General features: G+C 38.6%; 1 protein-coding gene across 1 annotated transcript in view; it reads left to right on the top strand.

Moving 5' to 3' along the window:
- The window catches only part of drp2 (dystrophin related protein 2), a 101,329-nt gene extending 83,816 nt beyond the window's left edge, over positions 1–17,513 (top strand). The window contains exons 18-22 of the mRNA XM_079838840.1: positions 4,595–4,660; positions 10,241–10,381; positions 14,925–15,162; positions 17,106–17,223; positions 17,392–17,513. Of these exons, the coding sequence (XP_079694966.1) occupies positions 4,595–4,660; positions 10,241–10,381; positions 14,925–15,162; positions 17,106–17,223; positions 17,392–17,486 (658 nt within the window). The 3' untranslated portion in view covers positions 17,487–17,513. The remainder of the gene's footprint in view (positions 1–4,594; positions 4,661–10,240; positions 10,382–14,924; positions 15,163–17,105; positions 17,224–17,391) is intronic.
- The last annotated feature ends 6,016 nt before the right edge of the window (positions 17,514–23,529 follow it).

Here is a 23,529-nt window from a genome sequence, read left to right as displayed (position 1 = left end):
CTGCACATGCTAATACTTTTCATGTTCATACTTTTCAGTTGGCCAAGATTATAATCATCAAAATTAAAAGAAATAAAAATTTGAAATATATCAGTCTGTGTGTAATGAATGAATATAATATACAAGTTTCACTTTTTGAATGGAATTAGTGAAATAAATAAACTTATATAAATAAAACTTTTTGATGATATTTTAATTATATGACCAGCACCTGTATATATAATATATTCCATGAAGAACCTTTAATATCCAAAGAACCTTTTGTGCAAGGGAAAGCTTCTTTAAAGAACCTTTCAAAAAACGATTCTTCAGGGAACCAAAAATGGTTCTTCTATGGCATTGCTGTGAAAACCCCTTTTTGGTTCTTCCTGGCACCTATATTTAATATCTGGGGGCTTGTCCGGTATTATTACTTCACTACAGTGTATATTTTTCCTTACACCTATATTTATACATTTACTTAGTCACAAATTGTGATCAAATTGCAAATGGTCACGTTTGCGGCGTTTTCTAGTTTGCATTATTTCGTTATTGAATTTGGCTGCTAAAACATGGTTGACAAATAACAAAACATGGTGATAAACGACATTATTTGACAGGTGTCATTCTTTGTAATTAAATTCCTCACACTGTCTTTGTATGTTCACGTTTGATTCTTTGATCTTGATGTGCTTTCAGAAAACTCTCGAGCCTTCTATTCAAATCCTTACTTTTGTGCATTCTTAAACATAACAGCTTGATCTAAGTGTTGGCTAAATAAGAAAAGACAAGCAGCTGTACAGATGCTTCTATAAAGAATGAAAAGTCCACATCTCTTTTGCAGCCTATTGGAAAATCAGTTTCATTTACTTTTATCAGATAGTTCGGTCCTTCACAAAATATGAGCAATAGAGAGCATGTGCTAAATGAGGTGGCACATTATTTATTTCCAACATTGACACGACTTGCTTTGAACTCAAATAGAAAATGTAATTCTTGTCAGATGTTTTAGATGTGTTATCTGCAGTAAGAGCGCAGAGGGAGAACATTATAGCCAGGAGAACAGAGATTGTATGTGCGTTTATAGTCTAATCAAGAGTAATGACTGGAGGACCTCAAGATCGAGGGGGTGGGAGACTAAATCCACTGGCATTTGATGTCCTAGACTCGCTGTACAGGGGCGGATTTAGACAGAGTCTTCATGAGTCTTCATATAACAGAGTAAGTGGTCTGTAGTGATGGCCTTTCATCTGAAAAGCTGACAGCATATCAGAAAAAATTAGCCATTATTCTGAATCTTAACACACAATGTCCATTTCAAGACAGTGCTTCTCAAAGGAGTAAATTGTTTGTCATGTACTCGCTGATCTGTGTATGTGACCTCTCTTTTTCCCTTTAACAAGAGACAACACTAACCACACACAGAGAAATACCCATTTAAACAACTACAAAGACATACATGTATAACCATGAAATCCATTTGACCTTGCACCCTGTGCGCATCTGTTGCATCATCTACTGACACTTTTGATTGGATCTGAACTGATGCTGAACTGAATTCTTCTGTGGATTCAATAATGGATTCATTATTATTCAATGTTGTCACAGCCAGACGTAGGGGTTAACCAGGACAGCCAGTACCACGTCATTGGCTGAAGGACACCTGGTGGGTGAATGTGTATCGACTTTCTGCTATTCTCTGAGGCAGCCCCATCCTGCATGTGGGTTCTGTAGTGTGCTGTATTCTGAAGTTGAATTTAGACCCTTCTCTGGCAGCTTTCCTAGCAACATGACATGAATGCACTTAGCACTCCTCATTACGGTCTCGATAGAGGCTCTTATACTGTTGCTAATTCACAGGCTGTCCTGGTAAGGCAGTGAAATCTCCCCAGCCTCTCACCTAGGGTAAGCTAAGGCAGGGAAAGTGCAGTGCATTGCTAAAAGCACATTTTCACCCCTGCGTTGCTAATGGTAAGCACAGGGACCATTGTCAACTCCCTGTTGTGTTGAAAATACCTCTGTTGTGCTGGGCTAATCTTGTCTGTTCGGGATGACACAGAAGTTTGCTGGAGGCACAGGGTTAACTTTCCAGCCATGCAAGCTCATTTTCATACATTGTTGGATTCTGATGTGGGTCGGAGCACAATTTGTTGCATTTTCAAAGTTGCCACAATAGTGAGTGTTATCATCAAGTGTGTCGCAGATGTCCTAAAAATTGAAGCCAAAACATTTTGATCACCCCCTTTTTGTTGGCTTCAGTATAGGTCATTAACCCTTAAATGCATACCTCTGGTCTTTAGTGACCTGGGACGTCATTCACTACCCTCCTCCTCATTCATTTTTTTAAAGTTAGACATCAACCTTCTTAGTATTCCTTAATAAATTCATTATAATTAATACAACTATAAAAGAATGCTTGTTTTCCCATTTACCTTTTGTGAAAAATGTTATAGGGTTGCTAATGACCTGAGGTGTGTAACAGTGCAAGTAGATTTCTTTTATGCACAACAATAATCGAATCTTTGATGTGCAATTCACATTTATTTCACAAGGTGGCAATGTGATACACAATGATGAAGTGTTTCACTCATAGTTACCACAGGCAGTAAGCAAAATAATAGGAAGTAGCATCAGCAAAACTTGAAATGACTCAGCGATTTACTGCAGCGCAAGTACTGAATGCAATCAAATATTAGTGTTACTGTCACTGTTATTTTTCACAAGCTGTCAGTTGATCAAAATAAAAACATCTGCCCAAACTGAACTCTTCCAAGCTACAAAAGCTAACACAATATGCTTTATTTTATTCTTCTGTTATTGTTCCTGTAATATCAGGAGGCTTTTATATTATCGTGACAGTTAGAGATCCATTTGTGTTAGATATAGATCCGGGTCGCTAAAGACCCGAATATGTAATAATTATTATTAGCAAAACATGAATGCATTTAAGGGCTAAACTCCGTACTCTATATGAAATCAAATGAGACACAAGCCAAACTAAAAAGTCAAATTTGAAAGAATTTGTAAATTGTAAAACTGCTTTTAAACGAAAAGTGCTACACAAATATACGTGACTTGATAAGCTGGACCAGCCTAAATAGTTTATTTTAGTCTTTTTTATGATTGAGCTAAATAAACATAATTTATCTTTATTTCTATTAGATTTATTTTTATTGTGCATTTCACAATACACATTTGTTTCAAAGCAGCTTTACAGAAGTTATTTTTCACAAGCTTTACATACAGTATATAAGATCTATATATCTAGCAAATTAGAGTTGGGCGATTTGTGTTATTAGAGTTGTGCAATCATGCATTTGAGAGATGCTATATTACCCTGGATGCCAGCCGAACTTAGCCCCGCCCACAACATTTGAGGTCGGGTAAGTTCGGTCTGGACTTGATCCGTTGTGGAGCAACTATGCTCGAACCAGAGCTATTCGGACCAATCAAATTGTCAGGGCGGGCTTTATATTATGATAGACAGATGATCAACAGTAACGTAATCATGCACGTCACCAAAGAGCGCTTGGGTTGAATTCGTTCTAATCCTAAACTTGTTCGTATATATGCATTCACCTTTACTATTTCTCTCAAAAATGATGATCGTGTTGGTAAGTACTTTGTGTATCCTTAAATTCTTTTTTATAACACCGGCAAAGATCGTTTACACTCATCTTCTTCTTCTACTTCTTCCAGTGTGAGTGCAGTTGAGTTCTGTTGACAAGTATGCGTCGCTCCGTTGCTCTGATTGGTTGTAGGTCTATCCAATTGAGTGCAGAGGCATTTTCTTTCCTGATTCGGTTGAAACACACCTCATAATCACAGCCCAATGGAGCAGTATCAGACTCATATTCTGACTAGAATCTGAGTATGACAACGTCAGGCTAGCTATATATCGTAATCTATGATACCAATGTCATCATATTTTTTTGATTTTGATCGGTTATTTTAAATTGTAATAACATTTCATAATTCCTGTTACTGTATGTTGTGATCAAATACCCTTGGTGAGCTTACAAAAACTTCTTACCGACCGACCTTAAACTTTTTATGAGTAGTGTATGTTGTTGAAATGTAAGCTTGACAAACAGTTTTGGAGATTTAATTCTTTCTCAATTTAAGTAGGCCCTCTAATTGCCTATTTTCAATATGACCACAGTCTTGCATGAAAACTTGCAAGGGTTTGGGTGAAAATACCCAGGAGAGGCGTTTATGTCATACAAATTCATGTGACAAATTAAGTGAAAGGGGAACAGATTCTCCCCTGGCTTTGTCAAGGCAGAGGGTGAAGACGGGAGGCACAATTTTTAGCGGTTACATGATAATTTGCTACCCAGGTTAGTCGTACATGGTATCTAAAAAGTCTGGATCACAGCATGTGATTTTTTGGTTGGAGAAACTGCTCTAAGGTGTCGCTGAGATGTCTCGATGAGTCACAGCTGTTTTCATCTGCTCCTCCGCCAACCGTGTGCCTCTTGTGTTTGAAGCCACAGTCCTTGCCGCAGCAAACAAATATCAGTGCAAAGTGGCTTTGCCTTTGTACGCCTTTTTGTATGTTGTGACCCGTGCTCCATAAAATGACATTTTCATTTTGCTTGCTTTTTTTTTTCAGGTTGGCAGAAATGGAGAACCAGAACTGTTCCTTTTTCACCGACAGTCTCTCTCCGGATGAAAGTTTGTGAGTACACCACCTCCCACACACACTCGAATCTGTCACAGCTGCTAAGTCCTCATGCATGGGCGTGTGGATGTGCACATGGGCATGCATGCATGCCTTCATGTTTGGTGTGGCTGTGCAGTCACATTAATTAAAAAAGATAATGAAAACGACCCATGGCAATGTGCAACGTTCACCCTCCATCGTATTAAGTCGGTGTGATTAAGGAGCAGAACAGTAGGGATGAATAGAGCAGGCTTGGATGCTGACAGGGGGGAGAGGGGGAATGAGAGAGAGAGAGAGAGAGAGAGAGAGAGAGAGAGAGAGAGAGAGAGAGAGAGAGAGAGAGAGAGAGAGAGAGAGAGAGAGAGAGAGAGAGAGAGAGAGAAAGAGGTTGGGCTATTGAAATGCCACCAAACAAGATGTTAAGAGCTGCTGGCCAGCGGACAAGCGAAAGCCACTGAATTATGGGCATAAATAGGTGAAATAAGGTGAGAGCTCACAAAATCAAAACTAATAAAAGAGGTCAGATCATCACAGCCCAGAGTCATGGCAGCGCATACTTTGTGCTGGAAATGACTGTGTGGGTGTGTGTGTGTGCATGAGTGAGAGAAGAAAAGGACATTTAAAAAGAATAGTTCACTCAAAAATGAACTTGTCCTCGTGTATTCCTGTGCTTTATGCCTTTCTTTTTTCCATGAAACACAAAAGAATCACTCTTTTCAATGTAATTACAATAAGTTATCCAGCTTTAAAAGGCATGCAAAGGTCCATTCAACCATCATAAAAGCGACATTTATGTAGTCGCTGATGACGTCATTAATGAGCAAATAAGCCTGAACCTTGAGTCGAGACTCAAAAGCGGGTTGTCTTGTGCACAGCTCTGGAATATAACACACTGTGCTGCCCACAAGGCTATTGCTTCTATAACAGCTTATTTTTATCAGTTCGTTTGCCTTTGAGTCGTTGTATTTCTCACTGATTTCTGCTTGTTCTAAATCAGATACAGATAAAGTAGCACAGTAAAGATTACATTTTTATGAATGCATTAGTGAGAGAGTGATTGCATGTGAATTAATTCTACCTGGCAGCGTATCTCTACTAATAGTAAAGCTGTGGGTTTTAGTTACTTAAGAAACTGAAAAGTTCAAAGTTCTAGCATATATTTCTACATTATTTTATTGCACAGAACATTGTTGACAATACATTTCTGGGCCCCACTTTATATTAGGTGGCCTTAAGTATTATGTACTTACATCAAAAAATAAGTACAATGTACTTACTGTGTTCAAATTGTATTGCAAAACACCTTTGCTGATATTGAGGTGGGATACGGGTAGGGTTAGGGACAGGTGTGGTGGTATGGGTAAGTTTAAGGGTAGGGTTAGGTGTAAGGGAAGTGTCAACTGTGTAATTACAAATGTAACTACTGAAATTAATTACAGATGTAATTACATGCAGGTATTTTTTTAAATGTAAGTACAATGTAAAGACATGTATGTACACAATAAGTGCATTGTATCAAATGATTAAATTAAAATGTTAGTACATAGTAGTTAAGGCCACCTAATATAAAGTGGGTCCAATTTATGCGCTACTGAATGATTCTGTGTGTGTGCAATCTGCACGCTACTGTCTATGTAAGTGTGTGTGTTACAAGGCAGCACGCATTCGTTTAGAACGGCGGTTAACTTATGTGTATAATAAGCTATTTAAAATGTGAATTCACCCTATCAATAGCATCCAGATGGTATAATCAAACATGTCTTGTGGAGCGCTCGGAGTATGCATTTATTTGTCATTTTAACAATTTTAGTTTTAATTTTAGTCATTTTAGTTTGGAAGCAGAGTGTAAAAGTGGACTTCAAAGATTTCTTATTCTCAGCCCTCTATAGGCCTATGACCAGCGAGTTGACATCAAGCTGAAAAGCATCATGGTAGAACATTTAAAGTCGATTAGTCGACTAGTCTGTGCAACCCCTACCACGTAACTTGTGCCCTGGATTCCAAGTCTGAAGCTATACAGTAAACTTGTGTGAGGAATTTGAGTCGTCATTCTCTGATAATCTTCATCACAACTGTTAATTGTGAACAGATCATTGGGTCAGTTTGTTGGACTTGAGAACAAGTACAATCCTGAATAATTTAGACCAGTGGTCAGAAACCTATGGCTCATGAGCCACACTGGGCTCTTCGACAAAAATCATGTGGCAGGTTTCTCACCCTTCACCTGCATTTGGCCATTAAAAACTTAGGCACATCAGAATTCAGTTTACTGCAGAAAATGCAAAGTTACAATTCCTTAGTTGCACAGTCTACCGAAGTTAATGAAAAGTCAATTTACGAAAATATTTTAAGTTGTTCCAAATTCAATTTGCGTATGTAGTGCTGTACGCAACACCAATCAAAAGCAAACCACTTGTTTTTATGAATACACTCACAAATATTTGGAAATGACAACCACACTTATTTGCATATCTGATTCTCAAAATGTTCTGTTCACACAGCATTTTACAGTAGCGGCTCAAATAGCCCTATTTTCTGTATGAACAAACAACTAAATCACGAGTCTGTATTCTATTATCACGCTTGCCTTGAATATCACCTGTAACCAACCATGACAGTGATTTAAAATAAATATCAAAGGCATCCATAAAGCTAGAAATTATCATTGTCAAGTTCATCATTCAAACCTTAATTAACCGACTGCAGCTTTTATGCTTATACAGACAACATTTTTTTATATAGTTGAGAGCGAAGAATTTGAGTCATGCACCGACCACACAATATGCAGCTCAGATGGAAGACACAGACTGAATCTAAAACCTTCACATGACAGACACAGCTTACATCTTTGTCTCTGTAAGATACCAAAAAAAAAATTGAAAACAAGCCACACACATGAGACACACGTGTGCAGCGCAGAGTGGTGCTTTCGTGTTGTATGGCGTGATATACAGTGGGGAGAACAAGTATTTGATACACTGCCGATTTTGCAGGTTTGCCCACTTAAAAAGCATGTAGACGTCTGTAATTTTTAGGAGGAGGTTGTTGGCCAAGATCTCGCGATGCATGGCCCCATCCATCCTCCCCTCAATACAGTGCAGTCGTCAAGTCCGCTTTGCAGAAAAGCATCTCCAAAGAATGATGTTTCCACCTCCATGCTTCAAGGTTGAGATGGTGTTCTTGGGGTTGTACTCATCCTTCTTCTTCTTCCAAACTCGGCGAGCGGAGTTTAGACCAAAAAGCTCTATTTTTGTCTCATCAGACCACATGACCTTCTCCCATTCCTCCTCTGGTTCATCCAGATGGTCATTGGCAAACTTCAGACGGGCCTGGACATGCGATGGCTTGAGCAGGCGGACCTTGCAGCCGTTGCAGGATTTTACTCCATGACGGCGTAGTGTGTTACTAATGGTTTTCTTTGAGACTGTGGTCCCAGCTCTCTTCAGGTCATTGACCAGGTCCTGTCGTGTAGTTCTGGGCTGATCCCTCACCTTCCTCATGATCATTGATGCCCCACGAGGTGAGATCTTGGATGGTGCCCCAGACCAAGGGAGATTGACCGTCATCTTGAACATCTTCCATTTTCTAATAATTGCGCCAACAGTTGTTGCCTTCTCACACAATCCCTGATGTCCTTACACAGCTCTCTGGTCTTGGCCATTGTGGAGAGGTTGGAGTCTGTTTGATTGAGTGTGTGGACAGGTGTCTTTTATACAGGTAACGAGTTCAAACAGGTGCAGTTAATACAGGTAATGAGTGGAGAACAGGAGGGCTTCTTAAAGAAAAACTAACAGGTCTGTGAGAGCCGGAATTCTTACTGGTTGGTAGGTTATCAAATACTTATGTCATGCAATAAAATGCTAATTCATTATTTAAAAATCATACAATGTGATTTTCTGGATTTTTGTTTTAGATTCCGTCTCTCACAAAAAATTTTCTCTCACAAAAAAAGACTTCTACATGCTTTGTAAGTGGGAAAACCTGCAAAATCGACAGTGTATCAAATACTTGTTTTCCCCACTGTATCTAGTAGTCCAGTCTGGTTCACACAGTGCAGAGAATGCAGTTCTCAGATTTCAGAGAAGCATAAACAATGTCAGTGACTGGATTGACACACACAGAACAGAACACTGGATAAGTTTTATGCTGCTCAGGTGGAAACTTAACCTCATAGTGAAAGCCCTGATTTAGACCATTTTGTGAACTGGATCAACTTATTCAGTGAAACGAACCAACTAAAAAGAACAATTCACATTCAAACTCACGAGCCAAGAGAATTAGCTATTGCTATTGCATTACTTCAAAAGACCTGGAATAAACAGTAGTGCACAATGAGATTGTATAAATGATACACATAAATAAATTAAAGCACAAGTTACCATAAAGTCTTTATAAATGAAAAATAAACATAATAAGTTACTTAAAATTAATTGGCCATTTTTATTCTGGTTTTCGTGTGAAAAAGCTTGAAATATCTTGTCCCACATTTCACTGTTAAGAGCATACTAAACAATCATCAGGATTTCATCGTTTGTGTTTCACAGGAGGAAAAAAGACCCACTTTATATTAGGTGGCCTTAACTACTATGTACTAACATTTTAATTAATCATTTGATACAATGCACTTATTTTGTACATACATGTTTTTACATTGTACTTACATTTAAAAAATACCTGCATGTAATTACATCTGTAATTAATTTCTGTAGTTACATTTGTAATTACACAGTTGACACTTCCCTTACACCTGACCCTACCCTTAAACTTCCCCTTAACACCACACCTGTCCCTAACCCTACCCGTATCCCACCTCAATATCAGCAATGGGGTTTTGCAATACAATTTGAACACAGTAAGTACATTGGACTTATTTTTTTAGGTAAGTACATAGTAGTTAAGGCCACCTAATATAAAGTGGGGCCGGAAAAAAAAAAATTACTGTTTTGGAACGATAAGAGTAGTGAATATTCAAATTGTATTTTTAGTAAAACTGTTCCTTCAAAGGCAGAGAGTTGACAGGGCATATGTGCCATTTCAGTGGCTTTTATCAAATCTCTCTCATCCAGTGCTCTATAAATGGCCTTGGTTTACTGATGATGGCCCATGTAATGGCACCTGTATAATTACAGCAGAGTGCATTAAATATTTTTTTGTATTATTGATGTGACTAATTTGAGGCCAAGATTATTCCACTGCTTCCTGTGTGTATTGGTAATTCTTCTTTACTCGTGCTGTATGCCTGTATATTGGCTGTGCCTCTTTATCTTTTTTTTGTATTCGATACCATGGAGAGTGCTTTGCTTACCAAGAGTGTGTGTGTGATTGCCTATTGTTCGGCATCTACACTGCTATTTGTTTTATGGATGTTGGCTTGCATTGCTCTGTTTGTCTACACTCTAAATACGCCATCCGCAGAATATGCGTACATGTGTGCTGTATTGATATGCCACTGCTGCATTGTGTGCATTTGGCTTATGTACCTGCTGCTTTGTGTGCACGCTTGGCACTGCGTGTGTGTGTGTGTGTGTCTGTCTGCTGCTGCGTGGCACCGCTAATGTGTTCAGTGTGCGCTGTCTCCTGTGTGGGGGGACTCAGGGATGAAGATCAGTACCTCCTACGTCACTCCAGCCCCGCCCTCGAGCAGGACTCCCCCCACTGCCACCTGCTGGCCCACCTGGACTGCCAGGACAGAGAAGAGCTGCAGCACACCCTCCACCGCCTGGAGAACGAGAACAGGTGAGGACACAGCCAGGGGCACATTCAAATGTTCACACTTGTGCAGCTTGTGCAGCACTAATCGGAATTCCAAAAATAACTACAACTTTTCATTTTTTGAAGAAACTGTGAATGGCATGTAACCAAGCAAAACATCCACACAGATCATAATTTTTAGCTTGTTAGTTCAATGTAAGTCTGAGATTTGCTTGTTTTTTCGTCCACCAGACAACAAAACTCTATATCACATATAGAAACTATATGTAATAAATATAATATGAAATAAAAAAAACTACAAATAAAACCTTTATCAAATAAAAATAAACACATTAAAGTTATAAAAACCTAAATAATATATTACATTAATCTATATTTATTAATCTAAATCTATAATTATATAATAAAACAATTCTAAATATTTTATGCACTTTTACTGAAAATTCTGTCATTATTTACTCACCCTCATGTCATTCCAAACCCATAAGACTTCCATCTTCGGAACACAAAAATTAAGATCTTTTTTGATGAAATCTGAGAGCTTTCTGTCCCTCCATGCTAGTCTACTACCACTGATGCTTTAAAAAGTTCATAAAAAGATTGTAAAACGAATCCATATGAATTGAGCGGTTTAGTCCACATTTTCTGAAGAGACTGGATCGCTTAATATGATGTACAGATTGAATTTTGATTTTATTCACATATACACCTTGATCAGTGAACACACACAGAAGCTCAACCGGACTTGCTTGCCGCTCGAGAACAAACCTTATTGGTTCTTGTGGAAGTCAAATATGCTGCGTAACACACGAGAATTAACCCTAATTGGCTCTTACATGTCAAGCAAGCATTCTTGAGCTTCCGTTTACCAGATCTGATGCATGCGTTGATGAATGTTCTTCAACAATGAATTGACTAAATCGATAATAATCAATAATGAAAATAATTGACGATTAATCGCATCTGCAAGCTACAGAAAACATTTGCCTGTCATGTCGCTTTACAGTAGTGACATTACAGTCTGAGTTGCTGTAGGAAAACCGTTCAATCCATGCTGCCCAAAACATGAGAATGCTTTATATTAGGCACTTCAAACAAATGCATCAGCATAATGTTAAACATGGCTTGCCATCCAATGCTCTGACAGATGCGTGTACTGTTTAATGCATTTGAAATGTGCTTCCTCAGTGCATAACTTATATTTTATGGTTGTATCCTTCGCTTATGAATTTGCATGCGTGCGCATACACATCAAACAAACGGAGCGCTGCATGAGTAAACTACGCATTTTGCTCAAATATTTCTTGTTGGGTGTTAAATGTAGGTTTAAAGTTCTACATATAACAAAAGTAATTGTATTTTTATGAGAACAGTACCTGTAAAGGGATTTTTGTAATGGAGTATAAATGTAACAAGTTTACTTTGTTCAGATGTGTGAAGTGAGTGTTACTCCTACCTCATACCAGCCTTTTTTATTGTAATGTTTTTATATAGTAACCAAACAATTTTTTTAGAGAAACTGAGAAAACTGTTCTGTGGTGGTCTATTTATGCATATTGATATGAAGTTTTCACTGAGGGTTATCCCCTGACCTTTATAGTTATAAATAATGAGGGGTAAAATGATTTGTCTTTGTATTTGTGACTCTTGGTTTTTGTCTGTAATTGACTGCACTTCCTGTTGGACCTTTAAATTTAAAACCTTTTTAGAGGATTAAGATAAAGCTAATAGTTTTTAATTGGTTGAGATAAAATGTGTTTATGGGAAAATGTGGACATTATTACAATTATGATGGTTACTCTAGGTCAAAAATCTTTTGACCTCCATCCAAAGAAAGAGGTGTGCTCTTTAGACCTTAAAACAACAGGTTCAAACATCTGCAGAAACACAAAAAGTCTATTAGGTCTACCATTTTGTTTCATCCCTGAGGCTATTGTTACAGCTGTGAGTCATTTATGAGTTTTGTCTTTGGCGTAAATCCTGACCTTTAAGTCATGCTCTCATGGGGTCTTGCTTTGTTATATGTGAGTAATAGGTCAATAAACCAAGATTAATTGTTAGTGTCTGCAGGGGATCTGCAACCTTAACCTCCTGAATAAATCAGGGCTTCCCGCTGTCATTATCAGGATAGAACGAGCTGAGTGATGGCTGCTCTGTTAAAAAGTCTGTTTGTGTGTGTGTGTGTCATTCAATTTGATTTCGTTTTAAGGGGTTACAATAACACAAATTTTTCAACAAGAAAACAAAACAAAATATAAAGCCTATATTTGTCCTCTGACCCACCCCAATCCAACCCAACTCACATGGAGACAAATAGAGAAGTAAATATTTCCATATCAAATATACAACAATACAGAAAATAATAACATAAAACAAATAAAAAATATATATTTTGCATTGACCATGTACAGTATACATACTACACTATCATTCAAAAGTGTAGGGTTGGTTTAAGATTTCACCAAGGCTGCATTTATTTGAAGAAAAATACAGTACAAATAGTAATATTGTGAAATAGTATTACAGTTTTCTAATTGAATGCATTTTAAAAATGGAATTTATTCCTGTAATGGCAAAGCTGAATTTAGCAGCCATTATTGTATTCTGATTTACATTTACAGTCATGGCCAGAATTATTGGCACCCCTGGTAAATATGACCAAAGATGACTGTAAAAATAAATCTGCATCGTTTATCCTTTTGATCTTTCATTAAAAAAAATCGCAAAATTATAACCTTTCATTGAAGTAAAAGAATTGAGAGTGGGTGGAATTTTTTTCTTCAAAACATGTTGGACACAATTATTGGCACCCCTAAAATTGTTTATGTGCAAAATATCTCTGACGTGTATTCCCATTTAATATTGAAACTTTTTAGCACCCCAGGGTTACTAGGAACATGAAATTGTCTAGTTATGACTTCTTGTTTCACAGGAGTATAAATATGAAGAAACACAAAGGCCAAATTCCAAGTAAAAGCAAAGAATATAGTTCTGATGAGCAGCAAAAGATTGTTGAGCTTCACAAAATAGAGAGTGGCTGTAAGAAAATAGATAAAGCATTGAAACCATTGAACCATTTCTACCATCAGGGCAATAATTAAGAAGTTCCAATCAACTAAAGATGTTACGAATCTTCCTGGAAGAGGACATGTGTCTATATCGTCCTAATGCACAGTGAGGAGGAGAGTTGGAGTGGCTAAAGACTCTCCAAGGATCACAGATGGAGAATCGCAGAGATTAGGGGGTCAGAAAGCCTTTTTTTAAAAATCGAACACTTACATCACCACATGTTCAGGAGGGTTTGAAGAAAAATCTCCTTGTTCATCAAAAAACAAACTCCAGCATATTCAGTTTTCAGACACGATAATGGTCTGATCATGGTCAGATGAAACAAAAACAAAAAAATACAGCTTTTTGCCAGGTTTGGTGTAAACAGGGATAAAAAGTACCAATGTCCACGGTTGAATATACTGCTGGATCTGTGAAATTTTTGGCCTATTTTTTAGCTGGGGGTCCTGGACATCTTGTTCAGGTACTGTACATGGTATCATGGATTCTAGTAAATACCAGCTGATAAAAAATTCTGCCTGAAATCTTATAATGGGCCATGGTTGGATCTTCCATCAGGACAACGATCCAAAACAAACATCAAAATCAACACAAAAATGTATCACTGAGCACAAACTGAAGCTTCTGCCATGACCATCCCAGTTTCCTGATCTGAACCCTATAGAAAATGAGTGGGGTGAACTGAAGAGAAGAAGGACCAACATGGATCTGGGAATCTGACGGATCTGGAGAGATCTCAGTCTCTGATCTCTTGTCAGGTGTTCTCCAAACTCATCAGGCATTATAGACTCAGAGCTGTTATCTTTGCAAAGAGTATTTATTAAAAGGGTGCCAATAATTATGGCCAACGTGTTTTCGAGAAAAACATTTATTTCATGTTATTTATCTCCCACTTTCAATTCTTTTACTTCAATGAAAGGTTAGAATTTTGCAAATTTTTGAATGAAAGATCAAAAGGATAAACAATGCAGATTTATTTTTACAGGCATCTTTGATCATATTTACCAGGGGTGCAAATAATTCTGGCCATGACTGTACATACTGTACATTTATTGAGCACAAAATCTGCTGTATGTATGTATATGTGTGTGTGTGTGTGTGTGTGTGTGTGTGTGTGTATATATAAAAATAAATATTTTATGAAATTAAATTTAAGTAAAAAAGTTACGACAAAACAGCTTTTGATCATCTAACTCAGGCGTCGGCAACCTATGGCACACGTGTCCGAAAGAGTGGGCATTTTTTCTGCATGGACAAATGCATCTGGTTGTTGAAGCAACATTTTTCTCCTCCTAAAATGTTAAAAACTTTATAACGGCTCCCGTTAACCAGATATGACAGCGCTACTGCAGCACGCATCATGGCACAGTGATTAACTCAGAAACGTAAAAAATGGCACTTCATGACAAAAAGGCTACCGACCACTGATCTTAATGATGATGATGATGTCAAGAAGGCAATCGTAATGATAATGATGATGCTGTTGTGTCTCCCGCAGGGTGCTGCAGGGTGAGTATCGGCGGCTGAAGTGGAAGCACGAAGAGGCAGCAGCATCACCCCAGCTTCTGGAGTTGGGTCCAGGTTCACCGGCTGGTCAGCAAGACGAAGAGCTCCTAGCCGAGGCTCGAGTCCTCCGACAGCACAAGACTCGCCTGGAGACACGCATGCAGATTCTGGAAGACCACAACAAGCAACTAGAGTCCCAGCTGCACAGACTCAGAGAACTACTGCTGCAGGTAAGTTCAGATGTACCTTGAAAATGAGGCTTATGCCCACAGTGAGTACTGAAATGTGAGCCAGGGTAGATTATTGTGATAAAAACAATGAAGAAATGGTGTGTTGGGAGTTGTATGAATATGTTACCGCTGCACAGGGAGGAACATGAACAGGTAAATCAGGGCCTTCTGTGCTGGAGACTTTAATGTTAAATGTTTATGGTTTTGAAGGAATGCTTTGAGCTATAAAACGGGCCACTGTGAGAGAAATAAAGATGGCCTGACAAAATATTCTGATAAAGAGGGGCAGAGGGGAGGAAGATGATGTATTTGAAGATTTCAGAAAAAAAGAGTTGGAAGACAGTTGAACAGAGGATAAGACCATATTATAGACTGCCTTGATGTACCGCATGTAGAAGGGTAAATGCGAGGCAAGAGATGCTTACTAATGCAGGTTGTGTAAGGACAAGGAAACAGTGAACTAGAAAAGACTTGTCAAGTGAAAGGAGAAGAGATGTGGAGACAGAAAAAAATGTACCCATTTCTAAGGCCTGAAAAGAGGTGGAGGACGAGTGAGTGCAAGGAAGATGCACTAACTTCTGGTAAATTGCTTCTGGTAAATTGCAAAGATGGGAAGGAGATAGAGAGAGATTATGTATGGGGGAGAACACCATTGATGGAGATGGAATCAGGGATGGAGTGGGTGGAAGGTAAGTCATTTCTAGAGCTGACGAACATAGAGCTTAAGAAACGAGATGGACAGAATAGAGTGGGTAGAAAGAGGATCCCTTTTCTTCAGTGAGAGAAAGACAGAAAGCAGGCCGAGGAGGGAAAAGAAAAGCTCAGGCAGTGCTGAGTGAATGGGATAAGGGGTGGTTGTGCAGAAAAAAGAGCGGTAGTGCTGTAGAGATATGATTGGCAGGCTGGATGGTGAGAGAGAGTGGAGCAAAAACACTGAGGCTATAGCTATAGGTGAAAAGGAATTAGATGGAAATAGAGGGAAGGAACGGAGGGGAGAGAGATTGACTTAACCTATCAAAACGAGCGAGGGATGTGTCACGCGGAAGCAAAAATGTGTTGGGATTATGGAGATCTGAACTCTTTGTTCAGCACCCCTAGAAATTCGCTGGGAAATTTTGAGTCTTACCTCTGTGGACATCTCTGTAGAACGATAAAAGATTTTAACTCGGAATACATTTGAGGTATTCATGCAAACAGCCTCAGTTCAACTCATCTCCCAGTGAAATGTGGAGAAAAAAGAGGCGAGCCATCTCTGAGTTGCTTATAAGTTTGTTTCATCCTTCATGAAAATACAATGCCTTTGTAACATATGGAATACAAGCCAAATCCCTGGTCGATAAACGCCAAAGTTTGGAGTTTTGGCAGCATTTGAAAACTTGTCACTTTTTTTCTCATCAAATAACCCACCGTCTTCTGTCTAGTGCTATTTTACAGTATACAATACATATTTACTGCTATTTATGTTGCGCAATTACAATGGCAAATATTTCTGATGTTAATGCTACATGTTTGGGGGTTTGCAGGATTTCTTTTTCTCACCAGGGCTGCATTTATTTGATCAATAATAGATAAAAAGGAATTTATTCCTGTGATGCCAATTTAAATAATATGTTGTGCTCAAAAACATTTCTTCTTATTGTCAATGTTGAAAACAGTTTTGCTTAATATGTTTGCAGAGAACTTTTTTGTCAGGATTCTCTGATGAATATAATACTCAAAGAAGATGAATTTGTTTTGAATAGATTTTCTTTAAGTACTTTTATAAATGTATTCACGGTCATTTCGATTCAATGCATCCTTGCTAAATCAAAAAAAAATCGTAGCGATCCCAACCATTTCAATAGTAGTGTTTTTACTGCTGAAAAATAATAGTAATATTCTTAACTGCTTTAATTATGATTTAATTGTTTTCTTGTTCTCTATCATTTTGTCATGTCTACCAGCCCAAAGACGACTCAGAGGCCAATGGTTCGGCTCCTTCCTCTCTGTCCTCTCCCGTGTCAGGAGGGGGCCACCAGGGGGAGCCTCCCAGCAGAGAGATGACAGACACAGAAGCTGCAGGTAAGACCTGGGATAACCTTGCAGCTCAGTGCCATTTACTGTCATCCTGCCAGCATCCGCCCATAATGAGATGCAAAGAGATGAGACTTATTTGAATAAAGCTGATTATGTTCGCTTCTGATGCATTTTGTTGAGTTGATTTTAATTGTAGGGTTTAATGTTGTGTAGGTGAGGATTTTGATCATGAGCAAGACACTGTACTGCAGCTGCAGCAGGTAATCGAACAGCTGAGGAACGTCTTCCCATCTGAGCCAGGTCCATGAAGAACCTGAAGCAAAACTCAGAGGCCTAAAAGTGTGCAGGTTTGCTTATTTCCGAATGAAAGCTACACTATGTAACTTTTCCGTCCACTAGAGGTCGCCTGTTCAAAACAAAGGCGTAGTGTGATGACGCCACGTTTGTGCGCAGAATCTTGGGACATGTGGTCTTCACCATAGATATCCATAATAAAGGCTAGATGTCTTACGGCGGGGTCTCTAACGTCATCACCGGCGGCCATCTTGTCACAGGCAGGGCTCTGTGGTACCTGATGATCTGCATGAACACAAATACTCTTATCTCACTGAAATCTTGACGGATTTACAAATGATTTGGTTTCTTACAAACGTTATTAACGTGGCTATAATTATGGATGCTTGAACAAATTATGAATATTTTTTTCATAAGTATGCAGTGTCATAACTACATCTCTGACGTTTATAACAAACCAAACAGTTTGAAAATCGGTAGAAAATTGAGCAAGTTATGGTTATTTTCAAAGTGCAAGAACCCATGAAAACAATGTTACGAGTGAGCGAGCTGCCTGTGACAAGATGGCCGCCAGGTGCGGACGTCGACCTCCATTGGCCAGCAGCGCGCACAAGACATCTAGCCGTTATTATGGATATCTATGGTCTTCACCTCACAGCCGGTGGAAAAGAGTCAGGAGTCATAGGACTCGGGCAGAAATCATGTTCATGGATGCGATTATTAACATTACTGTAGTATGAAGCAGAGCAAGACAGAGTGTTGTGGAGCTAAGCAAGGCCGCGGGAGCGATTGAAGAGCGGGACTGTTATTATGGCATAGTCGCCGACGGAACTTTTATTATGACACGGTCGCCGGCGCCACTTCCTCTTTTCCAGTCATGAGTATGAGGTTACGCAACTCTGTTTATCGTATTAGATATATCTGAGTGTATTGAAAAGGAAGTTATGTCGTTCGCTCGGCGGCTGCTACGACACTTGTTCACACTGCAGTGAGAGTAAAGCGTTTCTGCTAAATAAAACCGGAAACCGAGGGTAACGCAGATATGACGCAATCGACAGGCGACTCCCTCAAATGCATAGCTCACATGTCCTGGTTCCTTGGTTAAAATAGCAATTTCTCACGATTTACAAATAGTTGGAAACATTTGGGATATTCTAAGTACTCAACTGAACAAAATATATAACACTGGCCTAGTGGTTTTTGGATATTTTACTGCAAAAATCTTGCATAGTTCACCTTTAAATAAGCTTTAAATCAGTATTTCGTCCTGTGTCATTTCAAACCTGCATGATTTTCTTTCTTCCGTGAAACACAAAAGAAGTTTAGCAGAATCTGTAAGTGGATGGTGATTTATACAACAAAAAAGCTCCATAAACGTCTTGTAAATGTGGGCTGTACGACTCCTGCTCTGTATTCTAAATCTTCTGAAGCCGTATGATATGATTTGTGTGGAAGCCAGACCGAAAAAAGATATTGTTCAATTCTCAAAAGTTATAAATATGGATATTTTTCTTTCAAATCACATATCACTTAGCTTCAGAAGGCGTTTATTAACCCCCTGGAGTCATTTGGATTACTTTTATGGTGGATGGATGCACTTTTTGGAGCTTCAAAAACAAAGGCACTATGTACTCCCATTATAAAGCTTGGAAGAGCCAGTCTGGCTGAAAGAAGAAAGCCATATACACCTAGGATGGCTTGAGAGTGAGTAAATTATGGGATCATTTTCATTTTTGAGTGAACTATCCCTTTAAGAACCAACTATAGTTGCCCTAATTCATTTTAAATCTTGTGTGACGCATCTTGAGCCGCCATGTTTAAATGCACACAATGCACTGTTTTGCTGAATGTCTTCAGAAGACATCTGTGCTCCATGAAAAGGAAAAAGCCATAAAGGTTTATTTTTGGCTGAGCTATTCTTTTAAAAAGGTGTTATTCTAGTGTGCAATGCAGATGCAGCTCTTAAGACTACCTTCTTCCTAGTGCGTTGAAGAGAAATACATTTGAAAACATTTTTGATCTTTGCACTTGAAGTTTGAACTTTCTATTGATCTGTCTGGATGATGCATCACCCTCCTTAAATTTTTCAGGTGCCGTATTGCTCATTTTGGCGAATCCAAGGACAGACGAGGGGACTGCAAGAAGGGTATCAGAAGAGTTTCAGGACAACCTTCTCAGCCTGCAGCCATTTGCCAGTCCCAAAGAGCAGTGGGATTATCTGAGTGCTAACTAAACAAACTAATGTTTACATGGTGCCAAAGGCCTGCACTGATCCGGATACTGTGCTAACCCGTGTGGTAATGCAAGGTGTGTGGCTTCATCAGTACAGCACAAGAACCACAAACAAGACTTACACCGTGCAGAACGTGTCTCTCCTTAGGTATCCCTGTGCCAGCAACTTATTTATTTATTTACTTTTTTTTCCCTTTTTAAAATGGTTTTCTGTGATTCACTCATGCACATAAACACAAATACTTATACCGATAAGTCATGCTTGGCAATGCGTGGCCCTTGTTCTGTGATGCAGTAAAAGAACAGATTCCCCTGAACTGTCGGGACTCACAGAAAGCTTATTTACACTGTTAGGATGACGTCTTCATTTGAGGCCATCATTTATTTAAGATGCCAAAGTGCCCAATGAGCATTGTGCTCCTGCCCTGACATTCTTTCCCATTTCCCTCTGCTCTTTCTCTCTTTCACATAACACACAGTTTCATCAAAAGTGCTCCTAAATGCATATATACAGACATAAACTGCCAAAAAAAATCCTTTTCTTGATTAGTATTTTGCCTTGTTTTCATTACAATTCCATTACTGTTCAAAAGTTTGGGGTGTTTACTTTTATTCACCAAGGATTAATTAAATTGATCAAAAGTAACAGCAAAACAGTTATTTCAAATACATTTCTAATCCTGAAAAATGCATCACGGTTTCCACAAAAAAAGCAGCACATCTGTTTTCAACATTGACGATAATAAGAAATGGTTCTTGAGCACCAAATCAGCATATTAGAATGATTTCTGAAGGATCATGTGACATGTGATCATGTGAGTAATGATGCTGACAATTCAGCTTTGCCATCACTGGAATAAATGGCATTTTTGAATATATTAAAACAGAAAACAGTTACTTCAGATTCCAATAATATTTCGCAACATTACTGTTTTTGAAAAAATAAAAGCCTTGCTGGGCTTAAGTTTCTTTCAAAAACATAACAAAAATCTTAATTTCAATTTCTTCAAATATTATGAAAGTGGAATCAGATGTTATGCAGTTAATGTTTTAGATTGAGTTTAACTTGTTTTTTTCCAAGTATAAATCCAACTATATTTAGTGAGTTTTCTGCTTAAATCAAGGAAGAAAAAAACTTAATTCAAGATTTATTCTCTGAAAAACATGTCTTATCTTAAAATTGCTTCTCAGGTAAATGCAACTTGTTTTTAATTATGTTTAGGTATTTCTACTTGAAAACAAGACAAACCCCTGATTAAGAAATTGATTTTGTGTGTGTGTGTGTGTGCAGCCACTCATACAGAAAGGATCTATTGCACAGATGAGCGGATTTCTTGGCTGTTGGTTTTCCGGTCACAAGGGAAAGGTCTCTCAGCAATGGAGATTTGTACTGTTGTTTTGTTGTCAGAGCACTTGCCGTTAAATTACAGCTGTCCAGCGTGGCATGAACAAGAAAGTAGAGACCCGAGTAGATGATTCGACCCAGGTTTGCCCTTTTCTCTTCGGCTTGAGAGGGTCTTTTACACCCAAGTCACGGCCTGATTAATTTTAAACCTAGCACAGCTCTTATTATGCCTTAAGACTTCAAAGATCCCACAGCCTTTTTTTTTTTAAAGAATAGCAGCCTTACATCTCTCTGTCTTATTGTTGTCCTCCTGATGTAAGTATTTTGTTTACCAAACACTGTTCTCCAGATCTCAGCATTTCCACAATCTGAGCAGGGAAATGAAAGTGAGTGTGTGGAAGGATTATTTTACATTATGCCGAGAGAGGAGGATGGCAAATGGATCATGCTCTTTGTAAACAGAGGAAAAAAGGCTTTTTTTTGTAGAGTGATTTACTGTGGGGTGTCAGATTTATATGAGCAGAGAAGATTCTGGGGGTGTAGCGAGTAGAGAGGAATAGATAGTGAGCGAGAGAGCGGGAACAGATACGGTGTGAAAGAAAGACTGCAAATGGGAAAGAGAAAAGTGTGTAAATATTCACTGTGATGGGTTGTGACACTGCAGCCCCTGCAAACGGGAATGAGATTATTGCAGCTGAGAGAGCAAGAGATGTTCTCCATTTGTTTTGGCAAACGTTGGAAGTACGACGATTTCTTTGTTCTCCCATTCTCCTTCAAAATACAAAGTGACCCTAGTTGCACTGCAGTCGCCATCGGCAACTTCCTTTCGCATGCATTGCGATCTCATTTTACATCACAGCAGCGAGCTGTCTGTTTGTTTTGACGCAGTTCCTAAGAAACTGTCCCCAAGGACACTGTGCTGAAGGTTGGTCTTTACAAAGGTGGGGTGGTATCATAATGGAGGAGATACAAATAAGCATATGGAGGAAGAAAGAGAGGGGGACTCAACTCCCCTCCATCCCATATGCCTGCCTCTGTTTAACTTGCATGGCTCCTCATTAAGATCAACATCTGGTGTTCTATCCACAGCGACACATATTTATCATTCCAATGCTTCATCGGGACAAAAGCACCTCACACATACATAAACACGCACATTGAAGTATGTACACTGCGTTTTCTTCAGCTCGTTCTTTATTCCATGCCAAACAGTCTGAACTGATTCAGAGCTCTGAACGTGGATTGTCTGAAGGGATTCAAACGATGCTAAAATGTTTCCCCCTGTACACTTATCTAAACATCCTTAAAACAAGAGAAAATGTACTAAATTTCATATTAAGACTTGTTTTCAGAGAGTATATTTTTAATAAAAAATTGTATTACCCAATTGGCAGTTATTTTAATGTCATATCTTATCTGAAAGCATAGCATTTACATCTTAAGATGAAATTTTTATTTACTTAATTTCTGAAAATACATTCATTTTTTCTTAATAAATGGCCAAATATAAAATACAATTGGTTAAGAAAAATAAAGATTCAATCAAAGACGGTGCACTCATATTACTTATGATTGGGAGAAAGTGCAACGTGTAATATGGCGGAATAAGTCCCGCCTTCTAAGTAAAAAAGCCAATCGGCAATTAGGTAAGTCGTGTCATTACAGCTGCCTTTAGAGTTTTTTTTTTTTAACCCTATTAGAGCATAAGAAACAACATTTAGGGGAGCGTTCATGCCAGATTTTCTTGCTGATTTTAAATATCTTATTTAAATGTGATTACAGCAAGCAGTTTTTGATATTTCAGGATTCCCCCATTCAAGTAGAGGATTTGGTCTGCGTTTAACTCCACTTTTAGACATACACTTGTGAATTTCCCTAAGCACTTCCCCTCGGGGGAATATCCACCGCCATTTTGAATTGCATTCAACTTCGTCAAGTGGACGAGGGATGTTTATTTGGACAGACCCTCGACCCCTCGTTTTTGAGTGAGTCTACTTAACATGTACACTTCAGGCAGATCCATAGACCACAATGCACCATGATTGTGACGTCACAGCATATCTTAATTTCCCCCCACCCCACACAACTCTAATGTATGATATTGCCGTTATTTTCATATTTAACCGCATTTAATTCTTGTACCTTAAAGCAGCACTAGGTAACTTTTCAACCTTCATAATATATTTTGAAAACTCTTGTGATGATACATCGACTTACAATAGGTTGAATGACACGTCTGCCATAGCCTGACGGGGTCTGTATCGTTTTTAATCGTACTTTTAAACTTCGGGTTTCGGGTAGTAACCCGAGAACAAAAAGAACTACAAAATTAGACTGCTTTACGGCATATACGTCACTTCCACCACCATCCCCACTTCCTTAAATTCGGACGTGCGTGAAAAAATCGCTCGCAAATCATTTGTTTGCCGAATGTTATAGTCATGGCCGAAGCAGCACAGAAAAATAAGAAAGCAAAGGTT

The sequence above is a fragment of the Gobio gobio genome, assembly GCF_949357685.1.
Source record: "Gobio gobio genome assembly, chromosome: 16".
In the NCBI taxonomy this organism is placed as follows: Eukaryota; Metazoa; Chordata; class Actinopteri; order Cypriniformes; family Gobionidae; genus Gobio; species Gobio gobio.
The sequence above is the reverse complement of the archived record's forward strand: the minus strand, read 5'-3'. Positions and strand labels throughout refer to the sequence as shown.